The 22,947-nt window shown below is 35.8% G+C and overlaps 3 protein-coding genes across 4 annotated transcripts; all 3 read right to left on the bottom strand.

The window, feature by feature from the left end:
- Positions 1-1,371: 1,371 nt before the first annotated feature.
- On the bottom strand, positions 1,372-5,175 carry LOC132626109 (small ribosomal subunit protein uS4y). Its single transcript, XM_060340857.1, has 3 exons — positions 5,038-5,175; positions 3,077-3,458; positions 1,372-1,848 (listed from the first exon to the last, which is right to left on the bottom strand). Exons 1-3 carry the CDS (start codon positions 5,063-5,065, stop codon positions 1,665-1,667), a joined length of 594 nt encoding a protein of 197 aa, XP_060196840.1. The 5' UTR covers positions 5,066-5,175; the 3' UTR covers positions 1,372-1,664.
- A 3,984-nt stretch (positions 5,176-9,159) lies between these two features.
- On the bottom strand, positions 9,160-17,446 carry LOC132626108 (small ribosomal subunit protein uS4y-like). Of its 2 annotated transcripts, none has more exons than XM_060340856.1 (3): positions 17,309-17,446; positions 10,480-10,861; positions 9,160-9,525 (listed from the first exon to the last, which is right to left on the bottom strand). In XM_060340856.1, exons 1-3 carry the CDS (start codon positions 17,334-17,336, stop codon positions 9,342-9,344), a joined length of 594 nt encoding a protein of 197 aa, XP_060196839.1. In that variant the 5' UTR covers positions 17,337-17,446; the 3' UTR covers positions 9,160-9,341. The 2 variants fall into 2 exon arrangements, with proteins under 2 accessions (XP_060196839.1, XP_060196838.1); XM_060340855.1 differs by lacking the exon at positions 17,309-17,446 and adding an exon at positions 12,941-13,099.
- LOC132626107 (small ribosomal subunit protein uS4y-like) lies at positions 14,774-17,450 on the bottom strand. Its single transcript, XM_060340854.1, has 3 exons — positions 17,309-17,450; positions 16,344-16,725; positions 14,774-15,150 (listed from the first exon to the last, which is right to left on the bottom strand). The coding sequence occupies exons 1-3, from the start codon at positions 17,334-17,336 to the stop codon at positions 14,967-14,969; spliced, it is 594 nt and encodes a 197-aa protein (XP_060196837.1). The 5' UTR covers positions 17,337-17,450; the 3' UTR covers positions 14,774-14,966.
- Between the last annotated feature and the right edge of the window lie 5,497 nt (positions 17,451-22,947).

Raw genomic sequence — 22,947 nt, 5'->3', positions numbered from 1 at the left:
GTGTTTTTTCTTTTTTCTGATCATTCCAAAAAGATAAACATGGATCATTCCAAGAAGATCATTTGAAGAAGTGTGTAGAAGTGGGACAGATGTTTGGTTAGAATTAGCCATAAAAAAATTCATATTATTTACTTATATGCCCTTCTTGTTCTCACTGATGAAGAAGAAGAAATGACAAAATTGATAATCAATAGCTCTTCTTGTTCTCACTAATGAAGAAGAAGAAATGGCAAAATGATGAAAGTGCTACAGCACGTGTCATTAGAAAGAAAAAAGAGGGTTGAACTGAAAATACCAAAATGCCCCTAATAGATGGTATTATTTGGAGAGTACCCTTTGTCGTACCCTCAACTTCCACTTATTAATAGTCTAAACTAAATAATTGTCCTTAACGTTAAATTTAAGTTCAAAACTACCCATCTTTTTAACAGAATTTGATATGAAATATATGAACTATGTAATTAAATATAGGGAAAAGGGTCGAAATCCCTCTACTATGCGAAAATGATCATTTATGCCCTCGTTATACTTTTATACAAGTCGTTTGGTACGCGGACTAAATTATCCCAGGATTGTAATCCTTATACCATCTGAGAAATGAGATAAAATAATCTAACATTAGTGGGTAAGGTAGGATATCTCATCCTTAAAATTGTGCTTCATTTTATACTCTGTTTGGTAGAAGGTCCTTCTACCAAACATGGTACAAAAAATTAGTGCTAGGATATCCCACCTTACAACATGCACCAAACGACTCCACTATTACCCGACGTTACAAAATTGGTGCAAAAATAACCCTTCTCCATTAAGATCCTCCAACGTGACAAACACCAATCCAAGTAGTTGATATTTTGCTAAGGTGGACACCACATGGTATGCCACCTCACCGTTCCAACCTCATTTTACCCCTTACCCCACCTTTTCTTCCATCACTACCAACCCCCTCCCCCCGCCCCCCCAAACCTCCATCACCTCCTCCTTCAAACTTGATTCTCACATTTGTTCACCTGACTCGTGGATAAAGGTGGCAGCTCAATAAGCTGGCAGCTCAATAAGCTGGCTCATATAGGTAGCTTTAAATTTTGAGGAATTAAAAGGATGTAAGTGCCACAAATGCAAGGCGCAAGTGAAACACGGGCGTTAATAACTCATGGTATTATTTTTTCACATCAATATGAGCAACACTTGCAGGAAAGTCCAAGATGCACCTCAGTTTTGCTATCTTTTGGTGAGTCCATTTACATACGTACAGCTTCATTGACAACAATATATCAAGTGCAAGCATTAAGTACCAAAAATTCTGTAAAATATACAACTGCTATAGCTAGTCAGTAATAAACTACTGCGAACTGTAATGTGTGTGGAAACTGATTCAAGCAAAGAACAATCCATTATCTAATGAAGGGAGAAGATAAGAATCTAATATTCCCTCCAAGACAAAAACATATCTTAATACCAAGTCAGCGGATTTAATAATAAATTTAGACCAATGCCTAAGGAGAAATTAAAAAGTGTGAAATCCAAACTCCAAATCCTCCCAACCCTTTGTTGAAAACATTTCTAACATATGACTTTAAAGGTACACAAAAATTGTAGAAAACATAAAAGAAGAGGGTACAACATAGGCAAAAGTATAACACCCAAACGTAATTAGACATAACAGCTCATTCTTCATCTTCCTCGTCTCCATCACCACCAGATGCCTTCTTTGCAGCAGCCTTCTGGTTCCTTCGCTTCACTCTTCCAGGACGACCACCACCGAAAGGACTGGTGAGAGAGAAGTCAATGTGCTTCTGGGAGTCCACTCTCACCATAAAAGAAGGGACGTTCACCACCTGTCTACCAACTCTGCATGACAACAAGAAGATTAGATCATGGAAACATATTCCACATGCTGATAAAGTGATAAATAGCCCAAAGTGTGAGATCCAAGAAAGCCCAAAATGGGCAGGCCAAGCGGAAGTGTTTATGTTAACAGAAGTACTAAATAAAGAACAAATAATTCATAAATTACTACTTTGTAAAATTCACAGAGTGCAAGATGTCTAAAGGAACACCAGCCCCTCACAGGGTGTTGATGCTGATTTGGAGTCTGCCCCATACTGCTGAAAAATAGTGCCATTCAAGCTTTTCATGAAATTAATTTTCTTTATAACCCATTCAAACTTCATGAATTTCAGTCTATTACCACTATACAAACAATAGCAATAATTGGGACACGATTCTTTTCTTCATTTCCTTGAAGAAAAAAGTTGAAAGAGGAAGTTAAGTAAAACGGTTTTACATACTGAAATGTATTTCAGTGATGCAAGTTCTCACAACTTCACTATAACTATATGGCTTTGTTTCCACAACAATTTGCAAAAGATGGAAATCCCAGATTATTGAATTGGATAAAACTTTCAAAATGATAACAAATTTAACCTCAGCTAACCAGACCAACAAACAATCTTCACAAAATGCATACTGGTCCTGTTCAGCAGCATCAAACTATGAATTTCTTTTTCATGGTTGAGGCATTTAGTGGTCCTTCAGAGATGTTCTGAAACTTTTTGGTATAGAAGCACATCTTGGAATGAATTGGTGTGTTACGCCAAGGACTTGAAACGAAAGCAAAGAACTTGCGAAGGCCTTTCAGAATGATGGAGAACCGAAATATGACTCTCTTTTCCTCAAAAGCACAACAATCATCAATAACACAAGGATTCATGATGATTTGATTATTTGACTAAATTTTCCTAGCCCTCAACTACGGCTTTTTGTTAAAGCTCTTTTTTTAATTAGGTATATCGCTTTATGTTAAAGCTCTTTACTAAAAAGAAAGTGATGTCAATGACTCAAACCTAGATTAAAAAATGTATATTGTTTGCCTAAGAACATTAAAAATGCCACATAGTGTTTTTTCATTGTAGCAAATTCTTCTTTTCACTTCAGAATTCCCACTACCATACATTTACAAAAAGAAAAAGGGCAGCCCGGTGCACCAAGCTCCCGCTATGCGCAGGGTCCGGGGAAGGGCCGGACCACAAGGGTCTATTATATGAACTGTATCACTAAAAATGTAATATGTTATTACCTGATATGCCTTTGTCTAATGAGCACTCTAGCATGGTGGATTGACTTAGCCATGCCAGTCTTGAAGACAAGGGTTTGGAGACGACGCTCAAGAAAGTTCTCCACAGTGAGGGCCAAGACATAATCGAGCTTGTTCTGGCTCTCATCCAATAACCCATATCTGTTCATCCTCCTCAACAATGCTTCCCCTTCGAAAATACGACGTGGGTCCTTCTCATCCAAGGTCAGAAGCATTCTTGCAGCATTTCTGATACGGCTCAAAGCATACTGAACTCTCCAAAGCTCCCTCTTGCACCTCAATCCATATTCTCCAACAAGCTTTAACTCTGCATCCAATCGCTCCTTCTCATATGGGCGTCGGGGCTTCTTAAAGGTCTTCCCATCTGTGTTACACATCACAGGTTAAGAATATGAACAAAGGCTAACAGCACCATATTTTGTATATACAAAGCTAGATCTCGATATATTAGCAAAATAGAAGATAGAGACGATGATTCATATCTCCAGAGACTAGTATAACACATGCTGCTGGGATAACATCTCAATCCTAAACTATTTGGGTTCAACTGCTTATCCATTCGCTCTCTTTTGAACTGTTCTATTCCAACACTCAAAATTTTGTTTTTAAGGCTAATTACGGGTTCTCCACCACTAGAGGATCTTCAGATCTCATAGTTGTAACAACATTGACATACAAATCTCTAAACGAACCAAAAAAAAACTCCTAAATGATTGCTGTACAGTAAGCGAACCAACAGGATTGAGCCTTAATCCCAACTACCGTTCCTATTAAATTTATCTGAGAAGGCTAATAATAGATTATCAAAAGTGATGATGGATATCAGCTAATCATTAAGAGATTTTGGTCCAATACAATGTCACCGAGTAATAGAATCACAATAAAGATTCAACCTTTTCAATTATATATCTCGACAAACCAAGAATACCATCACAGCTTTCAAATATGTATACAATGCGATGCATTTGATCACCAATAGAACTTAGATGAATTGGACAATGACCAAGCATTCAATCTTCTTAATTCTAACGAGTCGATTTATCAGCACAAATCAAAGAGACTCTACATTATTCCAACTACTTTGTTCACCACTCCTCAAGATCGATGACGGGTCGAATCGCCATTCTAGATTTGCAGTCAGGTACATTTCCATTATGTTACCTAGCCAAACCAGCCACCTCATGTTACAGTCAAAATGGTTCTCCTAACCAAGAATGAAACGTTTCTTTTCTTGAGTTGCAGAAATATGCAACAGGATAAAAGAAACAGACCGAAAAACTTGCACGGGGCTACGCTATTCACTCAGTTATTCCATGGAACAGTGTGAAATTTGGTAAAAACTTACCCACACCAGGTGTTTACACCAAACAAATGCATGTATGACATGTTGTTGAATATATACAACTGAATACCCAATGAAATCACACAAAGTGGGGTCTGGGGAGGGTAAAGTGTAAGCAGACCTTACCCCTAGGCGAGAAAGCATTGTAAAAAAAATGTCAGAACAACAAGCAATTCAAAGCAGTATGAAAATGAAATAACGAAAGCAAAAAAACCATCATAAAACAGTCTTGGAAAAAAGAGAGGAGAAGTAGCTACCACATATAAATAAGATAATCGAAGTACAAGAAACAATAGATAGTAGATAATAAATCAAAGGATAAGAAATTATAGAGCAAAACTGCGACTACTAGTACAAAAACTAACGCATATATTCACTTCATTAAATTACATTGGTTTGGTGTAAACACCCGGTGTGGGTATGAATTGTATCTGCTATTCAGCTCAACATATATACATAAAGTTGTCAAGAAAAAAAATTAAATGTCTATTTTTAAGCTCAAAGAGCCATTTACGTAATTAATCAAACAAATTCTTAGAAAAGGGAAAATTGTACAGGAGATAAAATTATTGGGTCAAATTGTAGAAAATAGAAAACTTACAGTTGCGGTAAAAGTTGACATGCACCATGTTTTCCGGTCACAGAAATGGAGAAGGTGAAATAAAGGAGAGTTTAAGTGTGCAAATTTCCTTATATTCAAAACCCTAACGGGCTTTGAATGGGTCTCAAGAACATTAAGCCCAATATTTTGGGTGTATATGGTCATTTTTTTGGGCGGATTGTCCTTCTTTTGGGGTGGTCTTTAATTTTTGTCCCTCAAATTGCTGGTCTTTAATTTTTGCCCTTCGCTTAAAAAGGTGATCGAAAATACTTTAAGGTTCTGGGTTCGAATCCCCGCTTAGTCAAAAAAAAAAAACAAATCGGAAGGCAAGGCTTTGCAAAAAGTGTATCTTATGCTGCAGACTTTGCCTTAAGGCATAACTAAAAATCTGTCTTATAAGGCAAAGTCTGTCGTCTCCGGAAGACTTTTACTTATGCCTTGAGGCAAAGTCTGCCTTATAACTAAAAGTTTACTTTATAAGGCAAAGTCTGCCTTCTCCGACAGACTTTTAGTTATGTCTTAACACAAAGTCTGTTGCAGACTTTTTGCAAAGCCTTGCCTTGCGATTTTTTATTTTATTTTTATGACTAAGTCGGGGTTCGATCCCAAAACCTCGGGGTATTTTAGGCGAACGGAAAAAAATTAAAGACCCGCAATTTGCGGGACAAAAATTAAAGACTACCCCCAACAAAGGACAATCGTGCAAATTGCCCGTATATAGTGACCCAAAAAGTGATTAGAACTTTAACCACTAATCACAAATAACCACTTTTTAGCCCTTCAATTAAGGAGAATTATGCTCTATGTCTATTGGGAGAAAATATTTACACCACGTAGCCCATATTTTGAGTTTGTTACTCGGTTTAGGCCCATATTTGTATATAAACATCTTTTTTTTTTTCTTTTTCTTGTTTTTTTTTTGTAACTAATTTTTTCCATTAATCACCAAGTACTCATTACAAAACTGCTAGCAAGGCTATAACACAGCCTACTAAATCAATTAAAATCTAACAGGACAAAAGCCTAAAAAATGAAACATAAGCTTTAAAATACAAGGTTGTTTACTATATTCGTAAGTCTCGGAGGAGCTCGAACACAACATGGATAGACAATTTTCTATGGAATTTGTTCTCCTGCTTTACTTTTGGCCTCAAATACTCGCTGGTTTCTTTCCATCCAAACATTATAGATAAACTCTGTATATAATAGTTTGAACAATCGAGCTTCTTGTGATCTCCCTTTGACACTTCCAATGATCCACTGTTTATATTATTCCCAAACGAAAGATTGTGGCTAGTTTTGTTCATGCATCTTAGTACCCTATCCCATATGCATCTTGTAACCATACAACAGCCAAATAAATGCTCATTTGTCTCATCTTGTTGTAGACATAGGATGCCTTTTTTTTTTTTTTTTCTATATCCATTTCCCATTTTGCTAGTCGATCTGCAGTGGACAGCTTCCCCTGCAAGTGAATCCACATAGTGAATATTGTTTTTGGCTAGCAAGATTGTGAAACGCCAGGTCCTTCCATTCCACCTTCTCTGTCTCCCAACAACTGATAATAAATTTGTCTAATTATGCTCTTCTTGTTAATTATAAGATGCTGAATCTGAGTTAACAAGGTCTGGCTTCAAAAATCGGTCATACCAACCAAATAGCTAGTTTAGGAGTATTAACATGATGAAACTGATCAGCAGCTTTGACATAGTATGCATTTATCCATCTAATCCACATTGTGTCCTTCTTTATAGCTACATCCCAACAAAGTTTGGCTACTGCTGCCTTGTTCCACAGTGGCACGTTGACAATATTGAAGCTACCAACACTTTTAGGGGAGCACACCTTGTCCCATGCCACTAAAGCCTTCTTAGAAATAGGGTTAGTCCCAGCCCAAAGATAGCTTCTACAATAAGTTTCAAAAATCTTGATCACTTTTATAGGAATAATGAACAGTTGAGCCCAATAAAATTTAATACCAAACAACACAGATTGAATCAATTGTAACATGCCTGCATAAGACAACTTTTGTGTTGTGCAAGATGATATTTTGGCTACAATCTTATCTATAAAGTGACTTCCATTGAATAAGGGACATCTTCTTTGTGGAGAGTGGAACACCTAAATATCTTAAAGGAAGCTCTCCATAAGAATAGCCAAGAAACTGAATAATACTTATCTGGTGACTTTGGGAAACCCTCCAAAAATAAATTAAGCTTTTTCCTAAGTTAGCTTGTAGACCAGAAGACCTAGTAAAACTCTAGAAAGCATTGTGCAAACTGAAGAGATGTCACCCCTTACACATCAGCAAAACATAAGTGGGTAAGGCCTAGGTTTGCACATCTGGGGTGATAATGGAATCCCTTTACTCATCTAAGGCCTTGCAACTATCTACTCAATTATTCCATTGCCAATGTAAATAGGGAAGGGGATATGGGATCCCCTTGCCTAAGCCCCTTGGCTGCTGGGAAAGACTCACTTGGTTCTTCATTAATAAGAATACTATAGTTAACAGTTTGCACACATGACATGATTCAAGTGATCAACCTATTAGGAAAGACCAATTCTAGCATAACTTGATGTAAATACATTCACTCAACAGAGTCGTATGCTTTTTGGAGATCAACTTTCTTAAAGCATTTTGAAGAAAAGGATGAGTCCATTTTTGACATGATGTTTTGGAGGTTATTTCCTTATATTGACTCACTATAGAGAGGTATAATCACATTTTACATGATTTTTCAAAATAAATAAAAGCCTTTAATTGTTTCAATCAATGATAAAGGAGACCTATAATTTTTTATATATTATTCCTTCCCTCGTAACTAAGCTTGATTAGGAACAAATTTAAGGAAGAGTTTAGAACATTGTGACCTAAAACTAAAGATGTATATGTATGTACCAACATGTTTTATATCTTATGATCTTACAAATCATGAAAATTAGAATTAGAGAGTTACTGAAAAAGACATTCCTTAATAAACTATCAAGTAGCACTTGTGAAAGTCTAGGGAGCATGAACTATTCGTGAAACACTCAGCCATATGTAACCAAAACTAATGCTACACTTAAACAAGGCTTAAGTCATTTGCTGTCCCTAATGTTGTCCACAGATTCCACTGAGATATCTCAACTTATAATTATACTTATTGAACATCTCTACTGCTCCGGTGGTTAACCACTTATACACTTTTTTGACGATCAGTGAAAAATATAAAGTGTGTAGTCCACTCGCGGATGATGTGGCAAAATGACGAATTAAATAAGGACACGTGGCATTTGGACTCAAAATAATCATTAAATAATGAACAACGATTTTTTTAAAAAAAAATTAAAATAGAAAAAAAACTGGACCCCAACCCAACCCAAACAATCATCTCCCTTTCTTCCTCTTTCTCTACAAACGCCCCACCACCGGCCGCCATTCCGCCACCCCAGCACCGTTCCCCCACCCCAACAATTATTCCCCTTTTCTTCCCTCATTTAGGTTCAGTTAAAAAGAAGAGAAAGAAAAAGAAAAAAGGAAGAGAGCAAGGAACAAAGCTCCAGTAACCAAGCTTCGCCAATAATTATTTCTATTATGTGGTGATGAAGAAGAGCTCACGGGGTGGGGTTGGCATAGTTGGTTGTAGCAGTGGTCGCAGGAGAAGGTGAGCATAGAAATGAGAACCAAAAGACGGCATCAAAATCAGTCCGGAATACATAGAATTTCGTCGGAAAACTAACCCCTCCAACCAAACTAAGTGTAAAAACATAAAAATCGACTCAAATAGGGATATATCTAGTGACAATAGAAGAGACGGAGGTCGAAGAAGGGAAACAATGCTCAATGGCGTTGCTTCGATGGCAAATCAACGGCGTTGCTTCGATGGCAAATCAACGGAGCAACGCCGGAGACATACGGCCAAGAAATAAAACCAATTGAAAAGGAAAAGGAAAATGGATTAACCATTTTTAGTTCCCTGGACGCACTCATGGAGAGTGGAATACACTCGCTTAGCCATGTCAGCAAAAGTCTCGGTGGTTCCAAATCCGGAGTAGTAGAAGCGTTTAATAGATACAAGTTTGGGTTGAGGTGTTTAGCTTCATAAAATATGTAAATTGATGTACGAATGACGAAAATCAAGTAAACCGCCAATTAAACAGTCTAGTAAAAAAGGTTGAGGTTTGGAATTTGGATTAATTGAATACACAGACATAGTTCCCTATTAATGGTTAGGTCAGCTGCTTCAAAATTCACTTAAAATTGCAGATAAGAGACGGTACTACATGGGCATTAAAGCTCCACACATGAAAATAGGTGATCATTCTTCATCTTCCTCATCTCCATCCCCACCAGAAGCCTTCTTTGCAGCAGCTTTTTGGTTCTTTCGCTTCACTCTTCCAGGACGACCACCACCGAAAGGACTGGTGAGAGAGAAGTCAATGTGCTTCTGAGAGTCAACTCTCACCATAAAGGATGGAACATTCACCACCTGCCTTCCGACCCTGCAATGCAACAAAATTAGTACGGGGAAACCCAAAGTAAAAGACAACTGAGGAAAACTAAGTGCGCAGTCGAGTAAGGAGTGTTAAAATGTATTCACAGAAGTAAATAAAGAACCAATAATTCATCGAGAATACTTTGCATTACGTAGGATGTGGAAAGCACAACTAACGGGATTTCAATCTATCAGTGCAATAACAAGACATGCAAAAGATTACACACCAAATCATTGCTTCGTCTAGTTAAAGGAAAAAAAAAATCAACCGATGGAAGTTTAATAACTACAAATTTAGCTTCTAAGAAGCCATAAAAACTCAAACCACTTTGAGATGCATCAACATAAATTACAGCGAGCAAATAAACAACTTCTCAAGAAAACAGACTAGATGATTGCATAATGCTTCAATAAATAAATAAAACCTTAGTTAAAAGAATCTTTTTTTAAAAAACTCGTAACTGTAAACATGAACTGAGGTTCAGCAGCTTCAGACTAAGAATTTTCATTCCACAGTTAAGGCATCTTGGTTAGCCTTTGGGACATGTTCTGAAAACACTAGGTCAAAAAGGAGTTCTCTAAAGAAAAGGTAAAAGACCTCAACAAGGAGGTTCGAGAAACGCACATTTATATTAAAAAAATTGCTGAACATCATATTCATGTTAAAGTTCTTCAGCGGAAAAGCAAAGACTAATAGATGATTTCTTAGAAGGAATATCAAAATGAAAGGATGATCCGAACATCCCCTCAAAATGTCTGATCAAAGGCTAGAACAATTGTTAGATAGTAAACTATTCACCTATCACACATATTTTTTTTGAGAAAAATTCACCTATCACACATATTATTGCATTCTAATCAACAATTCTAAAAAGGTATTCACTTCAGAAGTCCTGCTTTAAAAAGTAGACTCATCTCATTTATATGAACTATGCCACTAAAACTGGAAATTTTTTTTTACCTGATATGCCTTTGCCTAATGAGCACTCTAGCATGGTGGATTGACTTAGCCATGCCAGTCTTAAAGACAAGGGTTTGAAGACGACGCTCAAGAAAGTTCTCAACAGTAAGAGCCAAGACATAATCAAGCTTGTTCTGGCTCTCGTCCAATAACCCATATCTGTTCATCCTCCTCAACAGTGCTTCACCTTCGAAAATACGACGTGGGTCCTTCTCATCTAATGTCAGAAGCATTCTTGCAGCATTTCTGATACGACTCAAAGCATACTGAACCCTCCAAAGCTCCCTCTTGCACCTCAATCCATATTCTCCTACAAGCTTCAACTCTGCGTCCAATCGCTCCTTCTCATAGGGACGTCGAGGCTTCTTAAAGGTCTTCCCATCTGAGGTACACGTCAAAAAGATTAAGAACATATTAGTACTATATTTTGTATATACAAAATCAGATCTAGGTGTATTAGCAAAATAGAAGAAAGAGACAGTGGTTCATATCTCCAGAGACTAGTATAACAATGCTACTATTACACCTCAGTATCCATTCACTCTTTTTTGAACTATTTTATTCCAACACTCAAAATTTTGAATTTTGAGGCTAATTAGGGGTTCTCCAACACTAGGGGACCTCTAGATCACATAGTTGTAACGACATTGACACCACAAATTTCTAAACAAACAAAAGAAACTCATTAGAAATACTCTAATGCAAATGCACCAACAAGATTGAACCTCAATCCCAACAACTTAGTAACACCTGTATGAATTTGAATCTTTTGCTCCTAGTATATTTATCTCCAAAGACTAGTAGATTATCAAAATGTCGTGATGCACGTAACTTTGAAAGGAATCTGCTTAGTTAGTTTGTTTAGTTGGCATTTCCATACTCCTGTAAACAGTGTTGATAACTTTTGGCTTTGGTTGGCTCCTTGACTCTAACCTACCAGAGTTTCTAAGGTAGCATAGGTTTAGACTGTTTGCACAGGTTTTTTGCTCACAAACCTAGCTTCATCTATCTATATGTTTGAAGCTTAGATTTCACTCTGTAGCATTGCATCTACTTGATGCCTGTCTAATGCAATTTGTTTACTTTTACCCAAAAAAAAAAGAGACAAAAAAAAGTGGTCGAATACAATGTCACTGACTAATAGAATCACAATAAAAATTCAACCTTTTCAATTATATATCTGGACAGACCAAGAAAACCATCACATTCGTCAAATTATGCAGACAATTCAATGCATCCGATCGCCAACAGAACTGAGATGAATTGGACAATTACCAAGTACTCAAACTTCTTAATCTTAACGAGTTGAATTTATCAGCACAAACAAAAGACACTCTAAATTATTCCAACTAATTCGCTCACCACTCCTCAAGACCGATGACGGGGTCGAATCGTCATTTCAGATGTGTTGTCAAATACATTTCCATTATGTGACACCGTAAAATAGGTTGTTGCTAAACAAGGACAGAAACCTTCCTTTTCCTGAGTTGCAGAAATACGAAACTGGACAGAAGCAACGGATTAAGAAACTTGCAATTCACTCAGTTATGACTATATACATTGGCGGATCAACTATATCTACAATTCAGCTCGACCTATATGCACAAAGTTGCCAACTATTTTTAAAAGAGATAATGGTTAAAAACAAAACTAAAGTATCACTTTTTTGCGAGTTTCCTACCTAAACTATTAGGTATTTGCGTTTCCTACCTGACCATTCACCGGCTATTTATCAAAACATAACTCGAAGCTGACTAAACCAAATGTTTCAATACAATAGCCAAAAGGCGCGTGACGGCTTAATTTCACTATACAATTTCATTCACATGGCAGCTGACTCATTAATTTCAAGATTGTTTTGATAAATAGTTGATGATAGTTCAGGTAGGAAATTCGCAAAAAAATGATACTTCCAGGTGTGTTTTTTTTTTATCATTATCTCATTTTTTAAACGGAAAAGGCTCAAACATGTCATCGAACTATCGGAAATGGCTCATTTATGTCACTCGTCAATAGTTTAGCTCATTTATGCCATCGAACTATCAGGAATAGCTCATCCATGCCATTTTTCAATAAAGTAGGTTTTACGATACCAGATATGATACTTGGTTACCAATTAAAAGTCCACGTCATTTAATTAAACCAGCACAAATTAAATCCTAAATTAAACTAAAACTCAACCCACAAATCTGTGCTGGTTTAATTAAACGATGTGGACCTTTAATTGGTAACCAAGTGTCATATCTGGTATCGTAAAACCGACTTTATTGAAAAATGGCATGGATGAGTCATTTCTGATAGTTTGATGGCATAAATGAACCATTTTTGATAGTTCGATGGCATATTTGAGCCTTTTCCGTTTTTTAAATTACATTTTTATTTAGTCAAGCAGTATCAAACTTAATGTATAAATTCTATACTATTTAAAACCAAAAGAATTTATACAAAATAGAAAACTTACAGTTGCGGTAAAAATTGACATGCACCATATTTACCGGTCACCGGAACTATAGTCGGCGATCTGCTGAAAAACGAGGGGTTTTTGAAGTGTATAAAATTTCGTTATATTCTTCTTGTTCGGACAAAACCCTAATGGGCCTTGAATGGGTCTCAAAATTAAAATGGATTCAACATTAAGCCCAATACACTGACCCAAAGAAATTGGCTCAAGGCATAACTTTTTCCCGAGTAGACATAGTTTGCTATAAAATTTTGCCTTGCGAAATTATTTTTTTCTTTCTTGCCTCTGCTGGGGTTCGAACACATAATTTCTAGTTTTATAGACCAGCGAATAGGGGTACTTTGGCCCTCAAATTTTTATTAAATGAAATGTAGGGCCAAAAATTAAAGACCATCGATTTGACGGGACAAAAATTAAGTATCAGTCCATATGAATGACAATCCACACAATATTTTGTTTATATTTTTACATCATAATATTCCATAATTATGCCCCACTCCCTTTAAGGACTCATATCTTGCTAGGCATAAGTTCGATTTTGAAGGATAAAAATTACAGATTAGCCTATTTGAAGCACAAATTGTGCAATTTCTTTCTTTGCCCACTCCTCTTATTTTCTGGGAAAAATTCACAAACAACGATTTTTCAGCCTCTATAATTTAAAAATAGTTATTGTCTTGAAGTTTCAAAGTGTACAAATTGTTCTGGAGTTTTACTTGTCATATTTAAAGCTATAGGATGGTAGCTATTTTTTAAAGATATATACGAAAAGTGATAAGCGAGTGTTTTTTTTTTTTTTTTTTTGCGCTATAGTACTCCCTTCCAATTACTCTTTTAATTCAGCATCTCCCCAAAATTTACCTCAAATTTTACAACAAAAAATAAAAAATGCAGAGTGAACTTTCAAAAAAGGCTCTAACTTGGGACAAGCTATGCAAAGGAAGAGCATAAGGAGGATTAAACATACTTGATGTGCAAATCTGGAATAAGGCTGCAATATGTAAGTTGTTGAGAAATTTGTGCAAAAAGAAATATGAAATGCGGGTGCACTGGATACATATTTACAATTGGAGAAATTATTGTAGAGTTTTACTTGTAAAATTTAAACCTCTAGGATAGTAGCTATTTTTTAAAGATATATACGAAAAGTGATAAGTGGGTCCAATTTCTGCTATATTTCTGACTATTCTTTTGTTTTATAACTCAATCTTGCTCGCCAAAAGTTACCACAAATCTTTTAACAAAACAAAAAATGCGGAGTATTTATTCAGAAACAGCCCCACATTGTGGGATTTTACTGGGTACGTTGTTGTTATTCGATCTTGTTTATTAGGAACATCATTAAAGATTTATTCATTAAGGTGGTTAGCGAATTAACTTCTTTATTTCACTTTTCCTAGATAACTCAGTGATAGAGTGGTTGACTATTAACTGTAGTAATAATTGGACTTAGTTAAATGTTATCGCCAACTGAAACAAACGATCACAATCACTAAAGCTAATTTTATTATAGAGCTATTCTGAATTCTAATATTTCCTTAGTCCATCTTTCAGAAGTTCTTTAAAATGAATCCTTTTTTTGACGACTTAGGCATAGCATATGTTTTGGTGGTTAAATTTCCTTTTGTTGACTCATTACGGAGAGGTATAATCATGAGACACTCAGTAACAATAGTTTTGTAGTTGAAAATTCTTTCTATTTATCGGTACATTAAAATGATGGGACGAAATACGCGCTCCTATACTGTATTCAATTGGACAAAGTTACTTGCATACTCTCCAAGTCAATTATGAAATAAAATTTAAGTCGATGTGTTGAAGTAGATCAAGAAATTCTCAAATTTAAGTCTTGGAAGTTTGGATTTAGATCAAATTCATATCCAGACATATTTCTCTCTAGATAACCAGGTCAATTGCTTCAAAGTAAATTTAGTCCAAAGCCTGGAGTGCAAAATTTACTTAAATTGCAGAGAAGAGACAGTACTACATGGGCATTAAAGCTCCACACACGAAAATAGGTGGGTGATCATTCTTCATCTTCCTCGTCTCCGTCGCCACCAGATGCCTTCTTTGCAGCAGCTTTCTGGTTCTTTCGCTTCACTCTTCCAGGACGACCACCACCGAAAGGACTGGTGAGAGAGAAGTCAATGTGCTTCTGGGAGTCCACTCTCACCATAAAGGATGGAACATTCACCACCTGCCTTCCGACCCTGCAACACAACAAAATTAGTATGTGGAAACCCAAAGTAAAAGACAACTGAGGAAAACTAAGTGTGCAGTCGAGTGAGGAGTGTTAAAATGTAGGAGTCGATGTTCACAGAAGTAAATAAAGAACCAATAACTCGTAGAGAACTACTTGTGAAATGCGGAAAGCACAAATATCTGAAGGAACCCTTCAGAAAGATTAATGATAAAATGGAGTTAGCACCATAGCTGATGGAAAAATATGACTATCCACACTTCATGGGATTTCAATCCTAGAAGCTCATTAACAAATAACGCAATAGATGACAAGTCATTGTTGCTTCATCTAGTAAAGGAAAAAATCTACTGGTGGAAGTTAAAGAACTGGGAATTTAGCTTCTAAGAAGCCCTAGAAATTCAAACCAATTGGAGATGCATCAATGTAGATTACATTGACCAAATAAACAAGAGCTTCTCAAGAAAACAGTCTAGATTCTCAAAATTCTAAACTTGTTTATGAAAGCAAATATCACTTCTATACACAACGGATCATATATCCATGTTGAAATATTGTTCTGGCTTCTGATACACTATTTTTTTTTTTTTGATGAAGTTGTTGTAATAAGAAGGCATCAAGAAGATGAATGAATGATTACAAATCATGTCTATAACTCCATCTGATACACTGGTTTCTCACAGAATTCACTGTCAGGACATTGATTCTTCTCAATAGCGATTTAAACCAATGGAGATTGTAGATTAATTGCATTGCATAATGCTTCCAAATAAAACAACCTCTTAATTAAAGGAACAATCTTAATGAAATGAGTTCAGCAGCTTCAGACTAAGAATTTCCATTCCATAGTTAAGGCCTCTTTGGTTAGCCTTTGGGACATGTTCTAAAACCATAAAGGTAAAAAGGACTTCTTTAAAGAAAAAGTCAGTGCTCAGTGGAGCAATTGATAAAGAAAGGCCAAGACCTCAATAAGGACCTTCAAGAAAAGCACATCATATTTATATAAGGTTAGAAAGACTCAAATGATTCTTTTAGAAGGAACATCAAAATGAAAAGCTGATCAGAACAACCCCTCAAAATGTGTGATTAAAGGCTAGAGCAATTGCTAGATAGTAAATTGTTCGCCTACCAAACCAGAAAGTACAAAAAGTAGACAAGCATATTTATTTGAACTTCGCCGCTAAAACTGGAAATAAATTTTACCTGATATGCCTTTGCCTAATGAGCACTCTAGCATGGTGGATTGACTTAGCCATGCCAGTCTTGAAGACAAGGGTTTGGAGACGACGCTCAAGAAAGTTCTCCACAGTAAGAGCCAAGACATAATCGAGCTTGTTCTGGCTCTCATCCAATAACCCATATCTGTTCATCCTCCTCAAGAGTGCTTCACCTTCAAAAATACGACGAGGGTCCTTCTCATCTAATGTCAGAAGCATTCTTGCAGCATTCCTGATACGACTCAAAGCATACTGAACTCTCCAGAGCTCCCTCTTACACCTCAATCCATATTCTCCTACAAGTTTCAACTCTGCATCCAATCGCTCCTTCTCATAAGGACGTCGAGGCTTCTTAAACGTCTTCCCGTCTGAAGTACCCACCCCCAAAAACATAAAAATTAGTATCTGCTAAAACGATTTAAGAAAAAGTTACCTACAGAAATAATGGTCCATATCTTGACAATCATTAATAAGGAATCAACCCAAGCCACTAATTTTTACGTGTTTAGGAGTGGCAAACGAGCGGGTAGGATCAGATATGGGCGGGTCGAAAACACGTTACACAAAAATGGATATATATCCTACCTACCCATATTTAACATGGATAATATACATATTTGATCCATTTTTACATTGTCAGTAGAATCCGTATTTAATGGGTTGGATTGGATGGTTACTTGATCTTTTAACCATTTTTCCAGTCTTAGCTGTGAGCATAATACAATGACATAAGGCAACAAAATCAAAAATAAAAACTAACACTTTTAAATTTATCCAACAGCTATGTACTGCACCAATTGCACCATGTACAACCACCCCCCAACCATTAAACGTGCTTCATCAATCATAATTTAGGGACCAAGAATGCTAGTATTAAAACGGATGAAGATAAAGAACACAAATCTAATGTGTATTTTAAATCAATTGATAAACACAAAACTGAAGACTTACAGTTACGATAAAAGTTGACGTGTACCATGTTTACGGGTCACCGGCGGCGCTGTCGTCGGCGATCTGCTGAAGGTTGAGGGGATCAGAAACTAGGGTTTGTAACTAGTAGTCCTTTATATTAGCCAAAACCCTAATGGGTTTAATGCTTAGGCCCAGTATCTATTTGTCATATCTTGTTTGGGAAAATAACTCTGTTTGGAGAAAATATTTACCCGAAATAGCTCATATTTCAAATATTACGCGAAATGGTCCTTTTTATACATTATTATACACTTTTATAATAGGTTTATATATTGTATACAGTAAATGTATAATGTTGTATATCGTGGGTATAAAGGCGGTTGTAAAAAAAAGTGGCTATGTGGGTGTAATTAAAAATATGACTTCGTGAATGTAATATTTTATGTCGGATTGTATATTATTGAAGTATTGTTTCCCGGTTTTTCTATTGCATGTTGTCTCCTTTGCTTTATTATCACTCTCCTATTACTTATATATTCGTCGATTTCTATTTTTTATTAGCATATGTTATTTTATTTTTATTTTTGCTTTCAACTATCGTATTATTTGTTACTGATACTGTTTTGTTCTTTGTTATAATATTTCCTTTTCAAACTTGTTTTAAACTCCTTTATTTGAGCCCAGCTTCTTTCAGAAACAAATTCTCCACTTTCACAAGGTAAGGGTAAGACTGTATATACTTGACCCTCCTAAACCTCATTTAAGGAATAATAGATATGTTGTTGTTGTATAGTGACCTGAATGACAGAGTAAAACTTTGAGAAATTAACTAAAATATTTTGTGCCATCTTAAATAATTGTTCCAAAAACTAACTTTAAAATTATATTACACTTTGTAATTTTACAAAATATATATAAGTATTCAGCATGTACATAGGTTAGAAAAGTATACAATTCAGTTGCTGTATATCTCAATCGTATACAACGATGTGTTTCACCTATTTTTATTGATGTATACCTTCGCGGTATACAATTAACATAATTGTATATTTTAAAGGTATATAATGTACCGTGTAATATTTTACGATCGAAATCTATAAATAGATAAAAGCAAAGTAATTTTTTACGAAACTTCATCTCAATTCGTTTTATTTTGTTTTTATATAAAAGCTCGTCCAATTTACAATTCAACCCCGCTCCCCAATCTTAGATTCTTAAAACTTTTTTTGATAAATTTTATTCGAAAGCATGACCTATATTATGTAAAGTATATATTAGAAAAAAAAAACGGCTTTTGGTTATGAATGAGAATTTTTTTTTAAAAAAAAAAACAGTTAAAGATTAATTATAATATTTTGGAAATATGTATTTATTAAAAATTAAAAATAATGTGTAATTGTTAATTGGTGCAGTGATATAAAATAAAGAGTTGAAATATTTAAAATATGACTTTCTCCCAAAAATGAAAGAAATATTTTACCACTTTTGGTGGGAAAAAAAAATCGGTAACTAAATATTAGTAGAAAATAACTTATTTTCTTTTCTTGTTGGTTTTGAATTGGAGTCGGTGGTTGCAACTCATCTAATATTATTTTTGTGCATGGCTTCAACTTCATCAATATCATTCTTCTTTTCTATCTTTATAGCTTATACCTCTTTAGTATTCACGAATAATTTGTCACAACAAACTTTTTTTTACGCAACCACGAAGTAACCTTAGTAGAGGTATATTTTAAGCACCCTTACTTGTATCCTCATCTGCTAGTAACCTTTCAGAATCACTTTATGATTGTGACTCCCCAGAAATTTCTTGTGGTTCTTTTTAGGCTTGTCTTCCCCCGTGTTGTTGACTTCTTGATCTTCTATATTATTTGCCTTTTCCTTTTCTGCATTGGAAAAAGAAGCACAAGAACTTGCATTATGATTCACATAGATCTCTATTCCCTCTTCCCTGTGTATCCCTTCTTCTCCATTCTCATAAGTGTTGTTATTCTCCATTTCTTCTTGGTGTATTAAGGATTTAGATTGTACTTCTTGATAGGAATATCCTTCATAATTGCCTTCAGAGTCTGTGCCTTACACTTCGTCTACCCTATCACCCATTTTGTTTTTGTTTCATCAATTGATTTCCCCCTTATTTCCTCAATTATTGCTCGGGGATTGCATTAATTTCTCCTTTGTTAAGAACCTTGCCATAGCTAGCCTCCTCACATGGTTTTGCACCCATTCTCTCATCTTTTCTATCCAGATCCTATTTTCCATCATTATTAGTCTTCACCTCTCCATCTACCTTGTTGCTGATATTGTTACTGCTTACAGTTCATTCCTTGATATTGCCAGCATGATCCTCCTTGATATCATCTTCCCCTTCACTTATTAAAGCCTCAAATTTGTTTTTGTATGTATCTGACTGGCTACATCATTTTTAACTTCATGCCCATCTGTCACCTTTATTGTGTTGTTGACTTCCTCATCCATCTTCTTATCCTTTTTGGGATTCCGTTTCTGCATAACTCCAACCACCTTACCACTTGTCAGAATTTTCATAGGTTGCTTATGGTTATTAGTATCCTTTTTGTTTGCTTTTTGTGAATCAGATGCTAGTTTTTTTATGTTCTCTACTCCTTGTACTTCCACTTGTGTTTTTTTTTTCTTTTTGTCCTTCTCAATTCCACTTGTATTTTCCTCTTTTGCAGGTCTCAACTCTGGATTCAGAACTCTGCACTCAAGTTCATTATAACTTTAGTGGAGGAGACCACTAAAGTCAACTATGGATTGAGAACTCTGCACTCAAGTTCAAAACAATACTTGGGAAGATGATCGTATCTATGTCTACCATTACAGTTCTCTCCAACCTAGTCTCTTCATTGATAATGTCCATTTGAACAGTTTTTAGTAAATCTGAAATCATAACCAAAGTGAAAATAAAAAACGCTCTCTTCCTTCTTCCCAAATGTTGACACCCAATTTCGTCCCTCCTTTCCAATTTATTTTCTTGGGCTTCTAAATTTATTAACGAGCTAAACACTTTATTTTCACTATTATTTTTATTGCTACTATTCTTAATATCATTACTTTCATTTTCACTATTCTACCATCAACATTACTAGTATTACTTTATCACAAATTTTAAATGGTTCGTCATCGTTTCATTTTAGGATTTGTACTCGTTAAATTAATTTTACTTTATTAAATCCTTTACTTTCTGCATACTAATTACTATTTATCTTCACATAATATATATTGTACTAATTATTAAGTTAAAAACTCAAGAATAATTAAAATAAAGAAAGAAGAACCCATATTTTCGGACCAACATTTGAGCCCAAATCAGTCCACTACACGTTTAATTCGACCAGCCCGTTAGCCTTTCAACTTGACCCGGCCCACCTCCTTTCAAAACCCATTCATCAGTTTTCTCCCCTAAAACCAAAACCTAATCGTCGCTGCATCCTTTTCCCCTTCTCTCTTCTTTCTCTTTCCTCTGCTCTCTCCCTAGTCGTTTTCCTGTTTTTCAGAGGTCTGTTTCTCTTCAGCCATGGCAGACGATAACAGATACCATTTTCGTGCAATACGCAGTCCCTCTCTCTTCTTTCCTCCCCTCTCTCTCCATTTCCAGCAAAAGCTCAGTCCTCTTTAGCCATGAGCAGGCTTGTCTACCACATTTTGATACCAAATTTTGTCTTCCCTTTCTGTTACATGCACGCGTTTGTCGATTGAAAGGGAAGTGTTTGCACACTCTTGCTTCAAGACACGCGACAATCTCCGAAAATCAGAAGTAGTTTTTCCATTTTTGGGTAAAATGACAGTCCCCTCATCTCTCCTCTTTAATGGAGTCAACACAAAAATCAAAATAGGTTTCAAGTTTCTGAGAAAAAATCGATTGGCAGAGATTCGATTCTTGACTTCAAACGGCTCCTTGAACTTTGTTTGGAGCCAAAATCTCAAGTTCAAAACAAAACCCTAGCCTTTATCACCTATAAAAATGACTTTGAGTTCTCAGCCGAGGGGGGATTGAACAATTATTGGGGATACACGAGTTTTTCTGTCAAAAAGTCTTGAATTCTTTTTTTTTTTTTTAAATCTGGTCTTGAACTTTTTAAACCAGAAAACATTTTGTTGAAACATGAGATTGGGGTTGAAAAGTTAAGGTTTCCGATTCGACTAACTTTTGTCGTTGTTCGGTAAAAGAACTTTAACTACGACAAAGGCATTTTAATTTTCGACTCGAGTTTCGAATCTGTCAATACGAGAGCAGATTCGAGGCCTCGACGCCCCGTTCACTGTACCACAAAAGGTAATATCATCTCCTGTTTAGTTTCTTTAGCCCGACGATGTTGTGTTGAAATCGTGTTTAGGCTTGAAACCGTATATGTTCCGTTACTGCTTAATATCTCTAATTAGTTTCTTAACTCTGCGTTTCTATTTTATTCAGAGTTCAATATGGCTTAGTTGATTTTGTAAGTGTCGTAGCTTTACTTTGCTTTGGTCCGTGAATTGTGAAGTATGAATCGTTTACGATCTTAGTGCTCTTTATCTGTTCAAAGAAATGACTTAGTATGGGCTGTTAGATTATGTGGTTTAGCCTTCAAATGCATATGTGTTTAGTTCTATGTTCTTGTTTTCATTCGAACCTGTTCTCGTCTTCAGTCGAATAGTCAGCCTCTGGTTTTTCTTTGGTAGTTTAAAAGGGATATTTCTCTGACGCTGTAGTTATGAAGCTACTGGTCTGGTGCCTGTTTGCAGATCACTTAAGATAAAATCTTATTTGTGTATATGTTGAGACGATTGAGATGAGAATATGCATATGTTGAGTCTGTCTTGATCAAAGGAATTCAGGGGAGTTATTGTGACTGAGACTTCGAGTTAACTGTAATATAAGACGATATGGTTGTGTTGTTTGTTTGAGTGTCTCGAATCCATCTTGTGCCATTAAGTAATGTACGAAGGGCATGTTGTTGAGATTAGCTAAGAAAACAAGTTTGAGGCTGTAGCGAATTGAGTAGACTTAAGGAATACAAATCATGTTGGTAAATGGCTATCCCATTTTAAATATCTGGTAAATGACGGTACACTTTAAAACATCAAAACTCGAGTACGAATGTGTTAATTTGAAAATTTGTTTGATTTCGGATCTGCTTGTGCTTATACTCACTGTTGGAGTGTACAATATTCCAGTGAACCTGCATATGAATTTGGTTCTTCTTATACTTTATTTGGTGATCCGAAACAGACTAATTAACTTTACATTCTTTTTCTTGCATGAACACCGGAGCCGAAGAGTCCAATTTTGAGACTCAACGATACCTCTTACGGAGTCAGCACGACACTCACCGTCAACTCCCTCTTACATTGCATAAGCGGCATCTTACAGAGCATTCTTGTCGCATGGGAAAGTCGAAAATGACTTCCATTATTTTACGATACCATCTTTTATATGTTGGTGTGCTTGTGTGTTGCTTGTGTGCTTTTTTATATATGAAGTCCAGAAATGCTACAAAATCAATAGTATAACTCGTGTTCACAGATATCTTAGCCTTCTATTCTCTGTTCAGACGAAAATTTGAGTCAATGTAGTTGAACTTTGAGATAGTGACTGTATCATTCCTTTTGCGCCCTGTTTGAACCTTTTATCCAACCTTCAAGAGAAAAGGTGGCAGAGGCTGTACCTGTCACAA

The sequence above is a fragment of the Lycium barbarum genome, chromosome 2 (assembly GCF_019175385.1).
Source record: "Lycium barbarum isolate Lr01 chromosome 2, ASM1917538v2, whole genome shotgun sequence".
Taxonomy (NCBI): domain Eukaryota; kingdom Viridiplantae; phylum Streptophyta; class Magnoliopsida; order Solanales; family Solanaceae; genus Lycium; species Lycium barbarum.
This window is presented reverse-complemented; position numbering and strand designations above follow the sequence as displayed.